The sequence below is a fragment of the Corapipo altera genome, unplaced genomic scaffold (assembly GCF_003945725.1).
Source record: "Corapipo altera isolate COAL_440 unplaced genomic scaffold, ASM394572v1 61153, whole genome shotgun sequence".
NCBI classification, from domain to species: domain Eukaryota; kingdom Metazoa; phylum Chordata; class Aves; order Passeriformes; family Pipridae; genus Corapipo; species Corapipo altera.
Window position 1 is genome coordinate 2,093,841 of NW_020884958.1, and position 18,709 is coordinate 2,112,549.

An 18,709-nucleotide genomic window follows, 5' to 3' on the forward strand; every position below is an offset into this window, starting at 1 on the left:
ATATTAGGACAAGTGTTTTCCTGTGAGGATACTCAAAACCCAAGCAGATTGCCTGGCAAGGTAATAGGAAAACTCAACTGGACAAGGCCCAGATGAACTTCATCCAGCTGCTGCTGCTCTGAGCCGTGCTATGCCTAGAGACCTCCAGAGAACCTTTTCCACCTAAATCATTCTTTTTAACTCAAAGGAGTACACACTTGGGTTTCTCACTCATGTGGTTGATCCTGGATGCCTTTCTTGTTCAAGTTACATCTAGTGTGAGTTTTTTCCAAGTCCCAAACTGCTTTAGTCCTTTCTACAGAAAGATATTTTAAATAAGAATGAAAAACCCTGAAACTCAACAAGATAAACCAATGCTCATAATTATTCACGTGAAACCACCACCACTGCATAAAGCACTCTATTTCCACAGTTTCATCAGTTTGAGAGTTTCAGTATGTTTCCCACCATTGTAATAGAGCTGAACTGATTTTTGCTTTGGTTGGTTTAAATAAGATCATAAAGATCCCTGAGGATTACTGATCTAGCCAGCTCCAAGTCAAATATTTGCACAACTATAAAACTAGTAAAAGTGCAATCTGCTATCCAATCTATTTGAAAAGTTAATTAACTACAGTATAACTGGAATCTTACATTGGTCAGGCACTAATAGGAAACTAGATTGCATTTATGATGTACACCTACACATTTTTTTTTGCTACAATTTTATAAAAAATGCAGTATTTAATCAATAATGACAATAAATCAAACAGAAATTCAATCAATAGTTCCACTGCCAAAAAGCATCACAAACTACTTTGAAGCCTCACAAACCTCATTCTCTCCAGGAAGCACAAAACTCATAATGAGTCTTGAGAAAGCAAGTAGTCTGCTATATATGCTGTAAACTAAAGTGGTATTAACTCAATAACATTGCACATGATAACCACACACTAAATTTCTGTGTTTTAATAAAGTACGTAACAAGTACTGATGTAGTATTAGTATTACTATTAGAATTCCTTCCAGGTATGCAAAATCTGAACTCCAGAAGTCATGATGAACAATAGATTATTGATTCTGGGGACAGACATGCAGCACTTAATAGCTGAGAGAAGGAAAGACAGGGATAATTTGGCCATTATATGGCCAAACATAGCTATACTTTAAATTACAGAATTCACTCTATTGAAGTCGCAAGAAATCTGACAGTACCTCGAGTAATAATAGCATCATTATTTCCAAGTTGCTTTAATCTTATTGCAGCATATTTTTGGTAGATCCCATCAATAATTACTTCAGAAGCATAAAAAGTTAATTATGCTCTAGAATTATGAAAAGGCAATAAATGATTTAAACACATTTTAAATTTGTAAGAGCCTATCCTCTCCCACATCCTGTTACATGGGTTCTTCCATTCATCTGCTCATGTTACCAGGCCATAAAGGAAATGACATGAGAAACAAGTGCATAGTAGGGTTTTAGAGTATGTTTAAACCTTTTGTGCTCTTTGCACTGACCCCGTGCAACTGCTGGAGACCACAGCCAGCCACAGGACTCCAGGTTTGTGTAGTCTGATGCGGATCTTAATCCCAGTGAGTGCTGTAAACACATCATTCAAAAGCAGGAGTTACAGACCATTATGAACAACCATTTGGTTTCTTGAACAGTGTAACAACACTTTAAAAATCGACTATGTGCTTAGTAAAATATTGATTAATCATGCATCTAACAACCATTTCTAAAAATCTATCTGCAATAGAAATGTGTCTACTAAATCACTCTATTTCAGGATGGAGAGGCATCTTTACACCTGATTCTTTAACTTAAAACTGGAGTGTTCCAGGAAGATCTAATACCTGATCCTAAATTAGAAGCCCAAACTTTGGAATTAGAACTATTATTTTAGGCATCAAGCTGAAAGATAATCCATGAAGACTCATGAGCTCTAGAACTGAGGGTCAATCTCTAATCACTGCTTTAAGTAAACATCATCATGAGTAATTGTTTCATGTGTGTTAAGACCTGAGTGCCCATTTAAGATCGTGTGCACAAGATGCAACAGGTTTCAAAGCATCAGTTCCTCCTGTCTCAGGTATTTCCTGCAAACACATCTGTATTGATCCATTTTCATACGGTCTCTTCAACAGCTCCACTGAGTTCACAGTTGTGATGAAATAACATGACACACGCAAACTCACCTGTGTGAGAAAGCATATGATATGGCTTTAGGAATGGAACCTGAGAACTACTTGTACTATATTCAACATCTCACAGAAATTCCTGGTGAAATACACCTCTGAAGGAATCATATCAGAGAAGAATTGTTTTACTACTAAAATGCCGGGATGTGAGAATGGACTGAGAAGCGGCAGCTGATGTCTCTTCGGGTTACCCCAGGAGTTGCAAAATAGATCACGAAACCTGAGATGCACTGGCCAAGTGAGTTAGAAATGCAGAAACATAAAGTATCATTTCTCCAGAAAGCTGTATTTTATTTGTTGCCACATTCTGCTGCATTCAAAATAGATTTATATATTTTGTATTACTCGTGTGCTGGCAACTGGATTATCCATCTTTGCTTTAGGGGAGAAGATATCGCAATTTGGAAGCTATTTGCTTCCCACCTAAATGTTGCCAGAAGCCTAGGAGATTTCCAGGTTGGTGCAATACCTTGGGTTTGTAAAGGATGCACAAGACTTGGCAAACCAATTTCTAAAGCTGGTCTTAAAACTCAGCTGGAATTTTTAGAGAGCAGAAAATGCCGATATCCTTTCAAAGCTATATCACTTCAATGAATTGTTTTGCTGTAAGGCTGATCTTGACGACTTCACCCTTGTTACATTGTTACATTGCTAAAACAAAACCCTCCTTTTCAATTTCTGGAGTGGCTGCTCAAGAGCCAGAAATCAAGTCCTGATGAAACTGGACACGATGTATAAAGAGACCTATTTCACTTTTGAAAATTCTCCTGATATCAAAACCACTGTCAAAAAGTTGGAATGGGTTTGATATTGCAAAATATGCTTTAAGCATCTTGCTTTGCTCCCACATTCCTCATACCTTTCCTACTGGAAAGGCTTGATTGTTGTATTTAGGGTTATTTAAGATTGGATTTTTGAGTCCCTATTGATGCCTTTCCACTCTTTTTAGAACCTCATGTAACTTATGCAAATTATCATGCTAAATAAATGCAGGGATATTCCTACAGACCCAAGAAACCTGTTCACAGATGCAGACCAGAGGAAATGGTGCAATTGTGTCAAGAGCAGTCAATAGACTGATAATGCACTGCACCTTAAATGATCTCCAAATTTTCACCTATCTGAGCAAATAAATAGTTCAACACTGTGTGCTTGGGAAAGAAAATATTAAAACCCCTTAAGTCTTTGAAGTAGGCAAACAAACAAGCAGACAAAAGTTAACACATCAGGGGCTCTATGGCAATATGCATGAAACATAAAAATGTAAATATACTTCTGAAAAGATGGAAAAAATCAGCAGTAATTTTCCTTGGTAATATCACTCTGTTACTGTAGGGAGATAGCAGCCCATGTCACATATTGTGCTGCATGTATTTTCACATTGCTATCTATTTTAAGCCTAATTAAAGCTGCTCAGTCATTACTGGAAATACCTTCCAACTTAAGAGGCTTCAAATATGGCTTGCAGAGTTCTGCATAAATCACACAGAAAACTCACACGAACAGCGTCTGTTTCATAAGTAATTTTCTTAAAGCTCTATACAAACATTCTGATTACTAGCTTTTCTAGAAATAATCTACTAAAGCTATGGGCTTTTTTTAACTTACAAATTGGAAAAATGCATTTCTGCTTAAAAAAACAGCTGATCCAATCTCCTAAATACTGAGTAATAAAAAACCACAATTCTCTCTCTTAAAAACCTGATTAAACAGGCCAATATATTTTAAATTACACAGTTCCGTACAGTAGAAGGGTAGCTGTAGTAGGTGACTCCCTTCTAAGGGGAAGTGAGGGCCCTGTATGCCAACTGTACCCATGTCACAGTGAAGTCTGCTGCCTCCCTGGGGCCCAGGTAAGGGAGACTCCCTGAACTAATTCAGGGAGTTACCACTGCTGCTTGTCCCAGTTGGCAGTGATGAGGTTGATAAAAGGGGTACTAGGCTAATTAAGCCACTGGGTTGACTGGCTGATGGGACAGAAGTGCAAGTGGTGTTTTTCTCAGTTCCTGCAGTAGCAGGAATGAATAAAGAAAGGAAGAGGCATTTTATCAGTAAGTGGCTTAATGACTGGCTCCATCAGTGGAATTTTGGATTTTTTTGATATTGGGGCAATTTTGATGGCACCAGGCCTGCTAGAGTCAGACTGGCTTCACAAATCTAGCAAGGGCAAAAAGATTCTAGCCTATGAGTTGGCAGGCCTGATAAGGAGGGCTTTAAACTAGGTTTGAAGGGGGAAGGGGATGAAACCAGGCTCTCCAGAGATGAGCCTAAGGGTGGTAAGCCAGAGTTAGGGGTGAAATCAGCAGCCCACCTGAAGTGCATGTACACTAATGCATGCAGTGAGGGTGACAAACAGTAGGAGCTGGAAGCCATCGTGCAGCAGGAAAGCTGTGACATAGCTGCCATCACAGAAACGTGATGGGATGAGTGACATGACTGGAGTGCTGTCATGGATGACTACGTGCTCTTCAGAAGAGACAAGTGAGGTAGGAGAGGTGGAGGGGTGGCTCTGGAGGTTAGAGAGTCTCTGGATGCTGTAGAACTTGCAGTCAGTGACGATAAGGTTGAGTGTCAATGGGTGAGAATGAGGGGAAGGCCAACAAGGCCAAAATCCTGGTGGGAGTTTGTTATAGACCACCCATCCAGGGTGAAGAGGGTCATGAATTATTCTACAAGCAGCTGGGGGGTGCTTCAAGATCGCCAGCCCTTGTTCTTGTGGGAGACTTTAACCTGCTGGATGTCTGCTGGGAACTCAGCATAGTGGAGAAGAGGCAGTCTGGGAGCTTCCTGGAGTGTGTGGAGGAGAGCTTCTTGTCACAGCTGGTGAGTGAGCCTGCCAGGGGTGGGGCCCTGCTGGACCTGCTGTGTACAAAGAGAGAAGGGCTGATGGGAGATGTGGTGGTTGGGGGCCATCTGGAGCACAGCGACCATGAAATTATGGGAGTTTTCAACACTCGGTGAAACAAGGAGGGGTGTCGACCTCTCCCTGGACTTCGGAGGGCAGACTTCAGCCTATTCAGGAGACTGATTCGGAGAGTACCTTCGGAAACAGCCCACAAAAACAAAGGAGTCTAGGAAGGATGGACATACTTCAAGAAAGGAATCTTGAAGGCACAGGAGCAGGCTGTCCCTCCGTGCCGAAAGATGAGTCAATGGGAAAGATGACTGGCCTGGCTGGACAGGGACCTTTTGCAGTAACTCAGGGAAAAAAAGGGGCAGGAAACTCAGGAAGTGTTTAAGGGTGTTATTAGGTCACGTGGAAAGGAAATTAGAAAGGCAGTTTGAACTTAATCTGGCCACTTCTGTAAAGGATAATAAAAGATGTTTTTAGAAATACATCAATAGCAAAGGGCAAAAGGGGCAAGGAAAGCCTCCATTCTTTATTGCATGTGGGTGTGACTATAGTCAACAAAGACAAGGAAAAGACTAAGATACTTAACACCTTCTTTGCCTCAGTTTTCAACAATAAGAAAAGTCGTCCTCAGGACAATGGGGCTCCTGAGCTGGCAGACAGGGTTGGGGAGCCAAAAAGACCCCCTGTTATCCAGGAGGAAGAAGTGAGTGACCTGCTGAGCCACTTGGATCCTCACAAGTCTACAGGACCAGATGGGATCTATCCTGGGGTGATGAGGGTGGAAGAGCTTGCCAAGCCACTCTCCATCATTTATCAACAGTCCTGGCTCATCAGGGAGGTCCCAGATGACTGGAAGTTGGCCAATGTGACAACCATCCATAAGAAGGGCCGGAAGAAGGATCTGGGAAACTCCAGGCTGGGCAGCCTGACCTCAGTGCCTGAGTGCGATCACAAAGCACCTACAGGACAGCTGGGGGATCAGACCCAGCCAGCAGGGGTTTACGAGCAGCAAGTCCTGCCTGACCAACCTGATCTTCTATGACCTGGTGACCCGCCTGCTGGATGAGGGGAAGGCTGTGGATGTGTCCACCAAGACCTCAGCAAAGCCTTTTACACATCTCCCATGGCACACTCCTGAAAAACCTGCAGCTCATGGCTTGGACAGGGGCACTCTGAGCTGGGTTAAGAACTGGCTAGAGAGCTGGGCCCAAAGTGGTGGAGAATGGTGCTGTGTCCGGTTGGCAGCTGGTCACTAGTGGTGTCCCCTTAGGATTATTGTTGGGCCCAGTCCTGTTTAATATCTTTACTGATGATCTGGATGAGGGGACCAAGTCTACCATTAGCAAATATGCAGATGACACCAAGTTGGGAGGGAGAGTCAATCTACTGGAAGGCTCTGCAGAGGGACCTGGACAAGCTGGAGAGATGGGCTGAATCCAACGGTATAGGGTTCAACAAGGCTGAGTGCCGGGTCCTCCACTTTGGTCACAACAACCCACTGCATCGCTACAGGCTGGGGACAGAGTGGCTGGAGAGCAGACAGGTAGAAACGGACCTGGGAGTTTGGACTGACAGGAAGCTGAACATGAGCCAGCAGTGTGCCCAGGTGGCCAAGAAGGCCAGTGGCATCCTGGCCTGGATCAGGAAGAGTGTGGCCAGCAGGACCAGGGAAGTGATTCTGCCCCTGTACTCAGTGCTGGTGAGGCCACATCTTGAGTCCTGGGTCCAGCTCTGGGCCTCTCAGTTCAGGAAGGATATTGAGGTGCTGGAGCAGGTGCAGAGAAGAGCAATGAGGCTGGTGAAGGGACTGGAGCATAAGTCCCACAAGGAGGGGCTGAGGGAGCTGGGGCTGTTTAACCTGGAGAAAAGGAGGCTCAGGGGAGACCTCATCACTCTCTACAACTCCCTGAAGAGGAGCTGGAGCCAGGTGAGGGTTGGTCTCTTCTCCCAGACAACCAGCAATAAGACAAGAGGACACAGTCTTAAGCTGTGCCAGGGAAGGTTTAGGTTGGACATCAGGAAGAAGTTCTCACAGAGGGCGTGATCAGGCATTGCCCAGGGAGGTGGTGGAGTCAACATCCCTGGAGGTGTTTAAGAAGAGACTGGATGTGGCATTCAGTGCCATGGTCTAGTTGACAAGGTGGTGTTAGGTCAAAGGCTGGACTCAATGATCTCAGAGATCTTTTCCAACCTTCTTGATTCTGTGATTTTGTGTGAGAACTGGTACTTCTAATCTCTTCCTTGAAAACTCTACCGAAGTACAAACCCTAAGATGTTATTCAGGCTGTTAAAGGTGTTATTTGCAATGGGAAATTTTCAGGATAAAGGGGGAGGATAAAAAACATGCTTCATGTGTCTGCAAGTAGGAATACCTTTCATTTATATTTTAAAGAAAAATGCAATAAAGTAGCTAATCCCTCAAGGGCAGCCCCTTTATGTTAATTTTAAGAGGTCCTCAAGATGTTAAGTAGAATCAAATAATAGTGTGCTTTATTTCACAGTGTCCATTTTGGCCAAGAGTCTTCTGTGCTCTCTGCCTAATTGTGAAGCACCTAGAAGGATTTTCGTTTATAGTCGAATATATATGAAAGCTGCTTAGCAATTCAACAAAACTAATCCAATGTTCAAGAGACATCTATTCACTGAGATTAAGCCAATTTTATAACATGGAGTTATCCAGTCACCTGGAACAAAGGGAGGTATGTGGAAGATAGATAAAGAAAGCAAATGTGGAGGAATGACTGGCAAATACGGAACACAAAGAGATATTTAGAAAGAGCAACAAACAGATACATATGCCAAGAGAATAAAACAAGAAACAGTGAATCCCAAGAAGCAGAAGAGACTGAAGCATACGGATTATGCAGAAACATCACCCTGCTACAAAGGGAGCTCCCCTGAATTTGGTCAGCATCTGTCACCACCAATTCACGCAGCAGGCCTAACTGGAGGATCTAATGACAGGCAGTTTATACAACACCAGCACATGACACGTCCCTCAGGGCACTTTGTCCTCACAGCATCCCAGTGGAGCAGCACAGCACGACCAAGCACAGCACAGATGGAGAAAGCAAGGCACAGAGCTTTAAACAGCTTCATGCGAGACTCCTACGGAAAGGGAAAGGGTTGAGCCAGCACATGAACCACTGGAAAAAACCTTATTTTTTGTCTCAGCAGGAAACAAAATCAAAAAGCCCCACTTGGTGGATACTAGATACTGCTGCAGAACATAGCCACTGATCACTGCAACTATTTGGTTCACCTTGGGATGCTTTTTCAGTTAATGATTATATTAAAGTCTGACTGGATTATTATTTTTCTTATGAGAGAAGTGACTTTTTTAAAAACGACTTCCAATACATTCAATCCTCTTACAAGTATAGCTTTGTGGACCACAGTACACAGAAAAATACATTACACACTCCCCAAACACTGCTCAAGATTAGAGGGCTCCAGCCACTACACCCGAATGTGCAAAATCTTTTGAGTTTTCAGAACACCTAAACAAAAAATTAGATTACAAGAAGTGCCACACGTGACGACTGTTTTAAATTCACTGATTTTTCACAGCTCTCTAAGTCCTGCTGTGATGCTGATGGCAAACAGAAGTTCAAGGGGCACTTGTCTCACACAAATGATTTCAGTATTGTAGAAATGCTCCTGCTAAAGGGTAGTTCAGCTGTTGGCTTGACTACATGAAATACTGGCAGGAAAATGTAGCTAGGCAAAGAAAGAAGAATCCTTGCCTTCTTTACTTCTCTAAGTTGAAACCATTTTTTAACTACGCTTGAACTGATATTTGAAGATGATTCAATCTGTCCAAACATAAAATAGCAAAATGTAAGGTAAAATTTACTCCACTGATTGTAGGAACAGAAATCCTATAAGGCTGTAACATACCTACAGTTCCAACCAAAGTTTATATCAGAATAGATGTAAGACTAGAGCTTTGAATTTTGTGGATTTTTCATTATATTCTTTGGGGGAAAGGAGAGAAGAGATCTTCCTTATAAAATCTTCATCCCTTTGCAACGCCCTATATACCAAATTGTCAAGAAGAAACAGTTTCCACTCTGCCTGCAAAAGCTTTCCTGAGGGCAGAATAATGGATTTAGTGTGAAAAAGTGGGATCTTCAGATTATAGAATTTGAAAGATGTCCAATGTTTTAAGTTTTAATGGTGTTGCTTATTTGAGTCTGCTCCTACTACCTTGTCATAGTCAGGATTACAATAATCCACAATGCAGTACGATGTGGAATATACATCAGTCATATCAAAGTCACTTGTTATTCAGTAACTCTTTGATCCGTTAAAGACAATTTAATTAAATCTGCTTCTAGAAAATTGCAGTGTTTTCATGCGCAAAGACACATCTTAGATGGCCCCAGCTCCTTCAGGAGTAACTGCACTTGAAAATAAATTCTCAGATAACTCACACCCTGAAACAGTCCAAGCCCTCAAGCCAGGACTTGCAGTGCAAGGAGGAGGAAAAAGGAATAAGAAAATGTCACATAAGCAGAAACTCCAGACCAAATTTCACTTTTTGTTATCTAGAGCCATTACAGTCCTAAATGCTGTTGCCTCAGAAGAGATGAGAGGGTTTTCCTTGCAGGAAGACGAGGATACTGCTTCTTCAAAAACCACCATTCAAACAGCCACAAGGGCTCTAAAGTTGTTCACATGCCTCCCCCCTGAAATCATGTATAGTTGTAAGGATGCTGTTTACTCACAGTATGGAACTTTCCCTCCAACATTTACTAGCAAATGGAATTATCACATCCCCTTACACTTTCTGTCACTAACAATAAGCATCACATGTGCTGAAAATGCAAGGACAGTCACTTTGACCTACCAAATTCAAAGCCAGACTGGACTTTCCTACACCCCACTAGCTTGAGTTTCGTCCTAGAAAGCTAAACCCCAAAATGAGATGAACACAGAGACAGGAAGACCAAGGCACATGGAAAACACTATTAGGTGAAGGGTAGCTCACCAGTCCCCCAGGAAGAGAACTGGGATTTTCCAGGCACTGCACTTCTCCCACTTCTATGCATGACGTTGCCTAGATCTGAGGGACTTCAGTTGTTCTGACAATTTACTCCTCACCTGCAGAAAACTGGGTGTACTTCTGTGTACAACACACCTCTACCAGTTGTGATTTTACCCTTCTCCACCTTGAACAAGTACACATCTGGATGCTATGTGGAAAGATGTAACACAGGACTCCTTGGATCACACCTTGCAAAGTGGGATTGCAAAATCCTGGGACAGCTGTGCTGAAGCATTTTTATAGGTGTTTCTGACACTGCTCTGTCACAGACATGCCAGCAGGTGAAAGAGGGAGGAGGTGCTCCATAAAGAATTTTGGCAAACAAAGGCCAAAGTGGAAAAGTGAAAGAAGAAGAATATGTGAGAATTTTTTTCCTGTCAAACCAGATGCTGCTTCTCCTACTTTCTCTCATGCGTGCCTACCATCTCTTTAGTGATCAGTCCTGGCCATCAGCAAATCCTCATATAGGCTGCTGTGCACTATTGGCATTTGCTGGGATAGATTCAGGGCATACCAACAGCTGGCAGCTCCACAGCCTCTGCTGCATGCTGTGCATCCATCACTGAACCAAATGTAGCAGAGGGCTCTGGAAGCTATGGATTAGGGTATCCTGCTCTTTACACTATTATTTAACATCTGTCCAACAGCTTCAGTCCTCATGGACCAGGTACTCAGTGGTCCATACACTGCTCAAAGCAGTGGCATATGTCAGCTGAATGAGGAACAAAATTGGTCTCATCTGGTGGTAACCTCTTATACGTAAACCAAGGCTGAGAGCAAGCTTCCTGAAGGCTCCTTTCACTGATGCTGGCTGCAAAGGAGGGCAGGGAAAAGACTCCTGCATGTCCCAATTAACTGATTATGTGTTTAACTAAATGTAATCTACCAGATCTTCATGGACATCTGGTGACAAATGCCAGACTGCAACAAAATATCTTATAATAAATAAAGAACAATCCAGAAAGCTGTCTGCCTTATTTGGGAGAGAAACTCAGATCTGATAAGTGGATCAAAATTAGTTTAATGATTCCCTGTTTAGCCTTTAAATCTACTCATAACATGACACTATGTTTCCAATTAGAGAATAAAAATGTCGATTTAACATCTATGTCATTATCAATTAGACATCAGATGCTATCTCTCCATTATTAAAACTTTTATATTTTGAACATAAAAAGGAATTTGTAGAGTCAGGCAAAGAGTCTAAGTTTTTATAATGAGCCATTCATCTTCAGGTCAGGTTCCATAATAACTAACTGCTACAAATTAGTTCAGTGGGAGGAAAATGAAATGGAAAAAACTGGAAATGAGAATAACTGCTGAAACTGTGTCATATTTGTACACACTGAGCATAATGGTATTTATAGTGTCCAAACTCTTTGTGACACCTCATTTTTACCACTGCCACCACAACTTAGGTGAAAGCACGCTGCCTAGTGGGCAGTTAGCAAATACATCTTGGCAGGGCATCTGACATGACAACCCAGGCTCAGCATTTTTTTCTTAAGATTAAATATCTCAAGACTTTTAATCACAGGACAAGACCCCAGGGGAGGAGGCAGCACATTCTGGGGTACAGGCCAATGATAATATTTACTGACCATCTCTTTCTGTACTCATGACCAGCTGACATGACTGCTGCTGGATTGTTTTTGCACAGAAAAATGTTATCGGGAAAGCAGGTAAGATTATTTTTAGCTGTCCTGCTTTTTGCAACAGCAGTAAGGTGTCACACAGCTAATCAACTCTCATGGTTGCTTCAAAGGTACAAAAACAGGGTCTGTCCTAACTCAGGTAATCCAGCACAGGGCTTGGGTGTCTGGGGCAGCTTGTCTGAAAAAAGAAACCAACATTTACTTTAGTCTCGGAAGCACAGCAGTGGGAAAAGAACAACACATCCAGTGTACCTTAAGGTTTACAGGTAGCCATTTTCAGACCAAATGGCTACTATCAGTCAATCATCTCTCACTCCCAGTAGGAAATTAGATCTCCTGTTGTTAATGCTACAATGCTTGACACAAGTCTGAATTTGTAGTCCCAGTAGTGCTAAATTAAAAATCCATACCGTGGGCAAAGAGGGGAAGAAATACATGTTTTCATCAAATGTACCAGAGAGAACATCTTCTCAGACACTACCTCTCTGGTTTTGACTGACTTTTAATTTAAAGTTTTGTTTTAATCAGCAAAGCAAGTATAGGAAAGGACAAGGAATATACACTTATAAAGCAAACCCACCATCATATCAGTCTTGTCTACAGGAGGGACCATTTATATCTCTGTCATAGGCTTCCAACCATGGTCATCATTCATACACTTAGAGCACTAAAAATCTTCAGAAGTGCTTGTTTAAGCAATAAATTTGAGAAATCTCATTCCTGATAGTGTTTATTTATTGTTGGTTGTTTTTTTTCTGAGTTCATTGCTGGTTTTTCCCCATTTTTTCCCCTTCTTTCTCTAGCTGTTAGGATAAACGAGTGACCCTTTGTCTCCATCAGAACAGTCTACCCTCAGTTTCCCCAGGGAGCAGAGATTCCCCAGGAAGCCAGACATTATGTGACAAATCCCTGTGGAGCATTGTAAGGCTCAGCCACCTTCCCACACTGGTGTCTGCCACAGCTACAGCTGGGAAGGCCCTATGCCAAGCTTTACTACTGGTTTTATCATGCTTCTTCTCTCTTCTCATTTTCCAACCACTCAAAAAGGCCCATTCAAATCAAAACAAAAAGTACTGTTTACACTAATCACCCAGGGATTGTCTGACTATGTTTTTGGGGCTAAGCTGGTAGCACAGAAAGTAGGGAGAACACATAAGGGGACTGTCTCTACTGGCTGAAAAAGGAGGGGACTCCAGCTGATGATGAAGGGTTAGAGAGGCTCTGGATACCAGGGCATGCTTTTCCCATGTCCCCTGAGAATGGTCAGTGCTCAGAAGCCTTGGAAAGCAGTGCCCATTTCACCTGCCACTGCTGCCAGCACACTCAAACTCTTCAAGATTTCAACAGAAGTGGGATAAGTCTTACACAACACTTAGGATTACAGTTAGTCTTTCAACAGTTCTTAGCACTTCTCTTGTGGAAGAGCACAAGTTGCCTCATAATTTGGGCCAGAGGGTCAGTATTGCATCCAAGCTAGGATTAGACAGGTAGCTCTGAAGGTGGTTAGTCACAGGCATTTATTTCCTTTTTACCCTGTGAATCTGATGGAAGCTTTCATTCTCCTACGGAACACAAAGTTGCCTCCCCTTGCCAGGAAAACCATCCCAGCCTCATAAGCACAAGTCAAACAACCACTGATTTAATAATGATATTGGCCAGTCTACCAGTGTTAGGCTAAATAAAAGAAGACCCACAAAATAGCATCTGTACAGAGTAAAATAATCAGTCACCAACTACCTTTAACAAAGATGTGGATCATACTCCATGATGGGAACATCCACTCCTTCAGCTTCACTGCTAGACAATTCACAGCCCTTGTGCTAGCCAAGCTTCCTCATCACACTTAAAGGACAGGCTTGCCTCATCTACAATGTATCTTCCACCTGAATGGAAATCAGAGCTGAGTGTTGTTTCCTAAGCCTATGATCCATGAGACTGTGAAGTCAGAAAGTCTAGTTCTTGTGGAGCACCAAGATGTATAAGGGTCTGAGAAAAGATGGGAAGATGACCTGTTACTGACCCACATCTGCAACTACTGGCTGTTCTCTGCCAAATACCACAGGACAGGCCAGCAAGCCAGATGGAGAGGTCTTGGAAACACAGCATCTACTTGTTCTTGTACCCAAGATCTGGATAACTCATGCAGGACTGTTTCCAGGGGAACTTGATGGCATCAAGTATGAAGATGGATATTTATGTTATCAAGTAAGAAATCATCCTTCCCTGCTAGCAAAATGGGCAACAAATTACTTAATTCCTGCAGGGCAGAGCTGCCTTCTCTGTAGGTTTGGTAGCTGAATGCTGGACTCACCTCAACAAAGATGAAGCAGGGGATGATGGAATAACTTCTCTGGGTATTGTTTCCTAAAGCCATTTCTCATCACACTTCTTGGGGAGGCACTGTTCAAAACTTTATATCCTGAAAAACAAAAGACAAAGGTATTTCGGTATGTTTCACCTTTTTTTTTTTTTTTCAAATTCCATGACAAGGTTCATAACACAGAGCAATGACATATTGGACCAAGAATACAGATTAAAAATAACATCAAGGTCTAACTTTAGGTTGTACAAAATAGGCTGAGAAAGCATACCCTTGCAACACAAAAGAAGAGACAGACACAGGTTACAAGATATTTTATCTACAGAACGAAGGGTGATAAGGAATACAACAGTTTCCTTAATTACAGTCTACTCCAAACCAAAGGCTTCTTCTTCAGGATTGCAAGATCACATTTTCAGCCCACTGACCTGCGTACAGTGTGTTTTAAATCAATAAGATTTAGCAATTGACTTGTAAACTTGCACTTTAAAAGACACACATACTGTACAAATGATCAAAATGTTTATCTGCATAACCTGCCTGCTCAAAATGGCAGCATGTCTTATGCACAAATAAACCCCAACCCGTAACAAGCAAACACAATAAAAATGCAATGAAGCACTGGGCCCTTACTGCAGAGCCTTTCTGCCCTGCTATAAATCCATACCTTAACATGCAAACCCCCAACTACTTAGCATTACTTCTGTATTAGAATAGCCAGAATAGCTACTGGCTATTCTAATTAACATAACCTTATAATGCTCTGTGCTAAGACACTGTCTTTACAGTACAAAAAGTAGGAAAGTAGAGAAAAGAAGATTAACACAAAGGATTTTTACCGAGAGTGTGTGTGATTTTCTGCATGCACGAGGTAACACATCAAGATGCTAAGTCTGGTTTAAATGACTTTAGAGAAACATATAGACTAGCACGGAAGGAGTGAGGCTGGAAAAGCAGCATGTAGTCCGGAGCTGCCAAGTGCATCCTTGCACAGAGCATGAGACACAGAAGACAATCAAAATCCTCTGCTATCAGTTTTAACCCGAGCACATCAGCAAGGGCAGATTTAGGCAGGCCCACCCTCACAGACAACACTCATACAGAAATTCTGTCCTCATGACAAGCCTCTCCCCAGGTCAGGGCCAGGGAGGAGGAAGGAGGTGAAAGCTGATGCATTTTGCAGAGGATGCTTTGCACAGCATCTTACCACGACTCTTTGACCTCACTGGCATCTGGGTGGCAATTCAGGCCTTGGCATATGGAGCCTGTGAGGTTCACCAAGGGGTCAGTGCTTTCTCACCAGCTCTCAGCAGGGTTACTGGAGGAAATACTGTGACCAGAGCAGGGAGTTCAGCCGAGGTTACGAAGCCTGATGGAGGAGCTGGATCAGCTGCCAGTGCTTGCCACCTGCACCATGATGCAGGCTCTTGTCTCACCACCTATAAACTACTTAATGTATTCCTTATCTCAGCTCCTCCAAACTTGACCCAGAGGTGTAAAATACACAATGTATAAGACAGTTCCAGGCACAGCACAACTCCAGTGACTCCAGTGAAGCCACATTCTGTGTCAGGAATGGTTTCTGAACTGTTAACCATTGAGAAATGCAGTTTCAGGTCAGACAAAACAGTCAGGAATGTCATCTGTGATGTGCTTCAGACACTCCCATCCTACACAGTATCCCCATTATGAAATACAAATATTCTGGATTTTCAAAAAACCTATTTTTCCAATTACACTTCAACTCTACTTAGGAGATAAAATGGGTTTTATCTCAGAGGTTAGTGTCATCGTTTAAAAAAAGACAAGGTAATTCAATCCCATTTGGGCTGTGGAAAAGAACTGAGTAATTCATTTTTTAACCACACTTTTCATACTACAAGCTCTTGTGCCATGTGGCTCTCCCTGTAACTTGCCAAACACATGGTACTTGGTAGAATAACAGTCTGAACAGCTTACAGAGCATTATTCCATGAAACTCTTTTGTATCCTGGAGATAAACACTCAGCATCTTTCTTTGCAAATCCTGTTTTTCAAATGGCTTAGTGCAAAGATGTTAATATCTCAGCACCTTCATGAATGCTATGCCTGATCAAGCTTAGAAATAACCAAGATTTTCTATAACATCATGCTGTAACCCCAAGCCATGCCCTCAGTTCCAACTGCTGTGTGTTCCTAACCAAAGCAGAGGGCTGCAAGACAATCCAAGAATTTAGGAAACATTCTCAACAGATGACTAAGAGAAAGTTCACAAACCAGCAATGAAGCTAAGGGTTCATAGCAGTCATATAAAATTGCTTGATTTAATGCTAGGGGACTCCTGATGTCATAAATATGTATCGCTGTGTCCGTTCCTTTAAGCTTACTGTGCACCACTGGTTTAAGAAACTGCATTGCCTATGCGAAAGCATTTTACATGTCAGCTTCTCTCCTATGTGATGACACATTTGTGTCAGACATAAGTAGTAAGAGACTAAATAGTTGCCTGATCAAGCCAGCTAATTCCCAGACTCTGGGAAAACTCTCAGCTAGCCTGTGCTTGTCATAGCAGCTCTTTTCATCAGGTTACTCGAGCAAAGAATAAAGGGAAGCAACAGCACGATCTTTGGGGGAGTACCGTCTTTTGTCTCTCTTCAGCTGGCAATGAGTCCTCTAGGGACTCAGCAAAACACACCTTACAGCAATCCCTAGATGCTCCAGCCTGTACAGCAGTCAGAGATAACCCACTTTTGCCCAAAGAATTATAATAAGATGTAAAACAAGTGTTTAGTAACAGTCCTGTTCTATAATCCATGAAGATCTCTTCACATTGAACAAACTTTCACAGTGCAAAGCCTCTGACCAAAGCAATGGCAAATAGAAGCTATAATATCAGTATTTGGTACTGCTTTTTCCTATTTTTACCAATTATTTACTATTATTTCTATTTTTACCAATTTTACTCAATTGCTAAGGAACTCATATGAGCAAAACTGTAAGAGTCTTCTTAGATCCCACTAGCTGTGACCTTTTCAGGCCAAGTACATTAGCATAGCATGGGAGTAGAATTGGTCAAACCTACCCTAACTAATTAGGGATCACTGTAGAAGGTGTATTAATAACCTGAAACTCCATTATTATGAGGTGCTTCTCACTCTTTAAACAATATATATAATTGTACGATACCACATTGGTGAACCAATTAGAATTAGTTAGTTCTCATTTTGTTCAATTTACTTCACACGCGTTTTCAGAAAGCCCTTGATCTACAGCATAGGAGGTGATCGTCTGACATCTCCTGGGAGAACAAGTGGAGCTATAGAATATACATACTTGAATTGAAAAGTAAATATAAAGGACAGCAAATAAAAAAGAATTCAAGCTGAAGAGATTTTCTTGCCGCAGGGATCCATCAGGGGGAATGGTTTTTAGAATGCCCCATTCAGGTACATACTGAAGCTTTTTATGCGAGCATGTGGCAGACAGCAAAAAGGACATATCTAGGACAAACTAGCATTTCCTCAGCCTTTATAGCGTAAGTTCCTGCAGCACACACAGTACAGCTGATTGTTTCTCTGTGTAATCAGTGCTCAAACCAATTAACTGGTGGTCCATTCCTCTGGAGACAGTGGTCACCTTTATGTTTTTTAAGTCATGTCCTGCATAGGTAAGAAGATGAACAATATATTTTATGTATTGCTACAGTGGATATCTGGGCATCTGTACAAAATACTCAAATCAACAATCCAGAAAATCTAACAGGTACTGTTTATTGTAGTTTTCAACTGTGTTTCATTTAATCAATACCAATGAATGTTTCTTTTGCCACTGAGTCAGAGATCACCAGCCTGAAATCCAGAAACTGCTGCACAGACCAAGGTAACAGCACATGTAACAGCCCCACTCGCACATGTGGGACATCAATTCACTGCAGAACCCTAAATCTGCTCGGCCCAGAGGTGAGGAGGGCAACCATTGATCATTTGGTACCAGGATGTAATGCAAGCACAAAAAAAAATGTATTTCTGCCCCTCTACTTCTAGACAGGTTCATAATCTTTACAGCAGCAGCTAACACTGTTCCAAAAATAAGATATAAATGTTGTAGTAGAAAGAACACCAGTTATTTCTATAACAATATAAAAGATACGTTAAATGTCAGCATTTCCCTATTTGTAAATTAGTTTAACCTTTTATTAGCAATTTGCAAACCTCTCTTGGCAATTGGCTTCAAATTATAAAGATCTTTATTTTCACTAAATTAAGAATTCTGTTTACAAGTAAAAAAAAGATCACCAAAATTTATGACCAGTCCATCAAGCATCAATTTGCCCAACTGCAACATGGAATTCCGCATGTCAAACCTCCATTCAATTAAGGAAACAAATTAAAATTAATGCCACTGCTGATAATGATTATCTGAGTTTTAGCAGAAAACTGTATCATTATAATGACTATTTATTATATACTTCTTACAGGTCTCATTTTAAAGCAGGGTCCTCTGTTTTCTGTGGGGGAAACAAAGAATAGAAGCAATTTGCCAAACATCACACAATGACTCCATGTCTGGGCTGAAGAAAGACATATTATTCTCAGATTCCTGTCAAGTGCTCTGTTCGCTTGACAGTACAATCCCTGCATGTGCTTGCTAATTCCTGCACAAGAACTG

The 18,709-nt window shown here is 41.7% G+C and overlaps 1 protein-coding gene across 4 annotated transcripts in view; it reads right to left on the reverse strand.

Annotated features, from left to right (window-relative positions):
• PLPPR1 (phospholipid phosphatase related 1) overlaps positions 1-18,709 on the reverse strand; it is a 121,702-nt gene that overhangs the window by 49,811 nt on the left and 53,182 nt on the right. For all 4 annotated transcript variants that reach the window (XM_027663857.1, XM_027663856.1, XM_027663858.1 and 1 more), the window contains exon 2: positions 14,054-14,161. In XM_027663857.1, coding sequence (XP_027519658.1) covers positions 14,054-14,116 — 63 coding nt within the window. In that variant the 5' untranslated portion in view covers positions 14,117-14,161. The remainder of the gene's footprint in view (positions 1-14,053; positions 14,162-18,709) is intronic.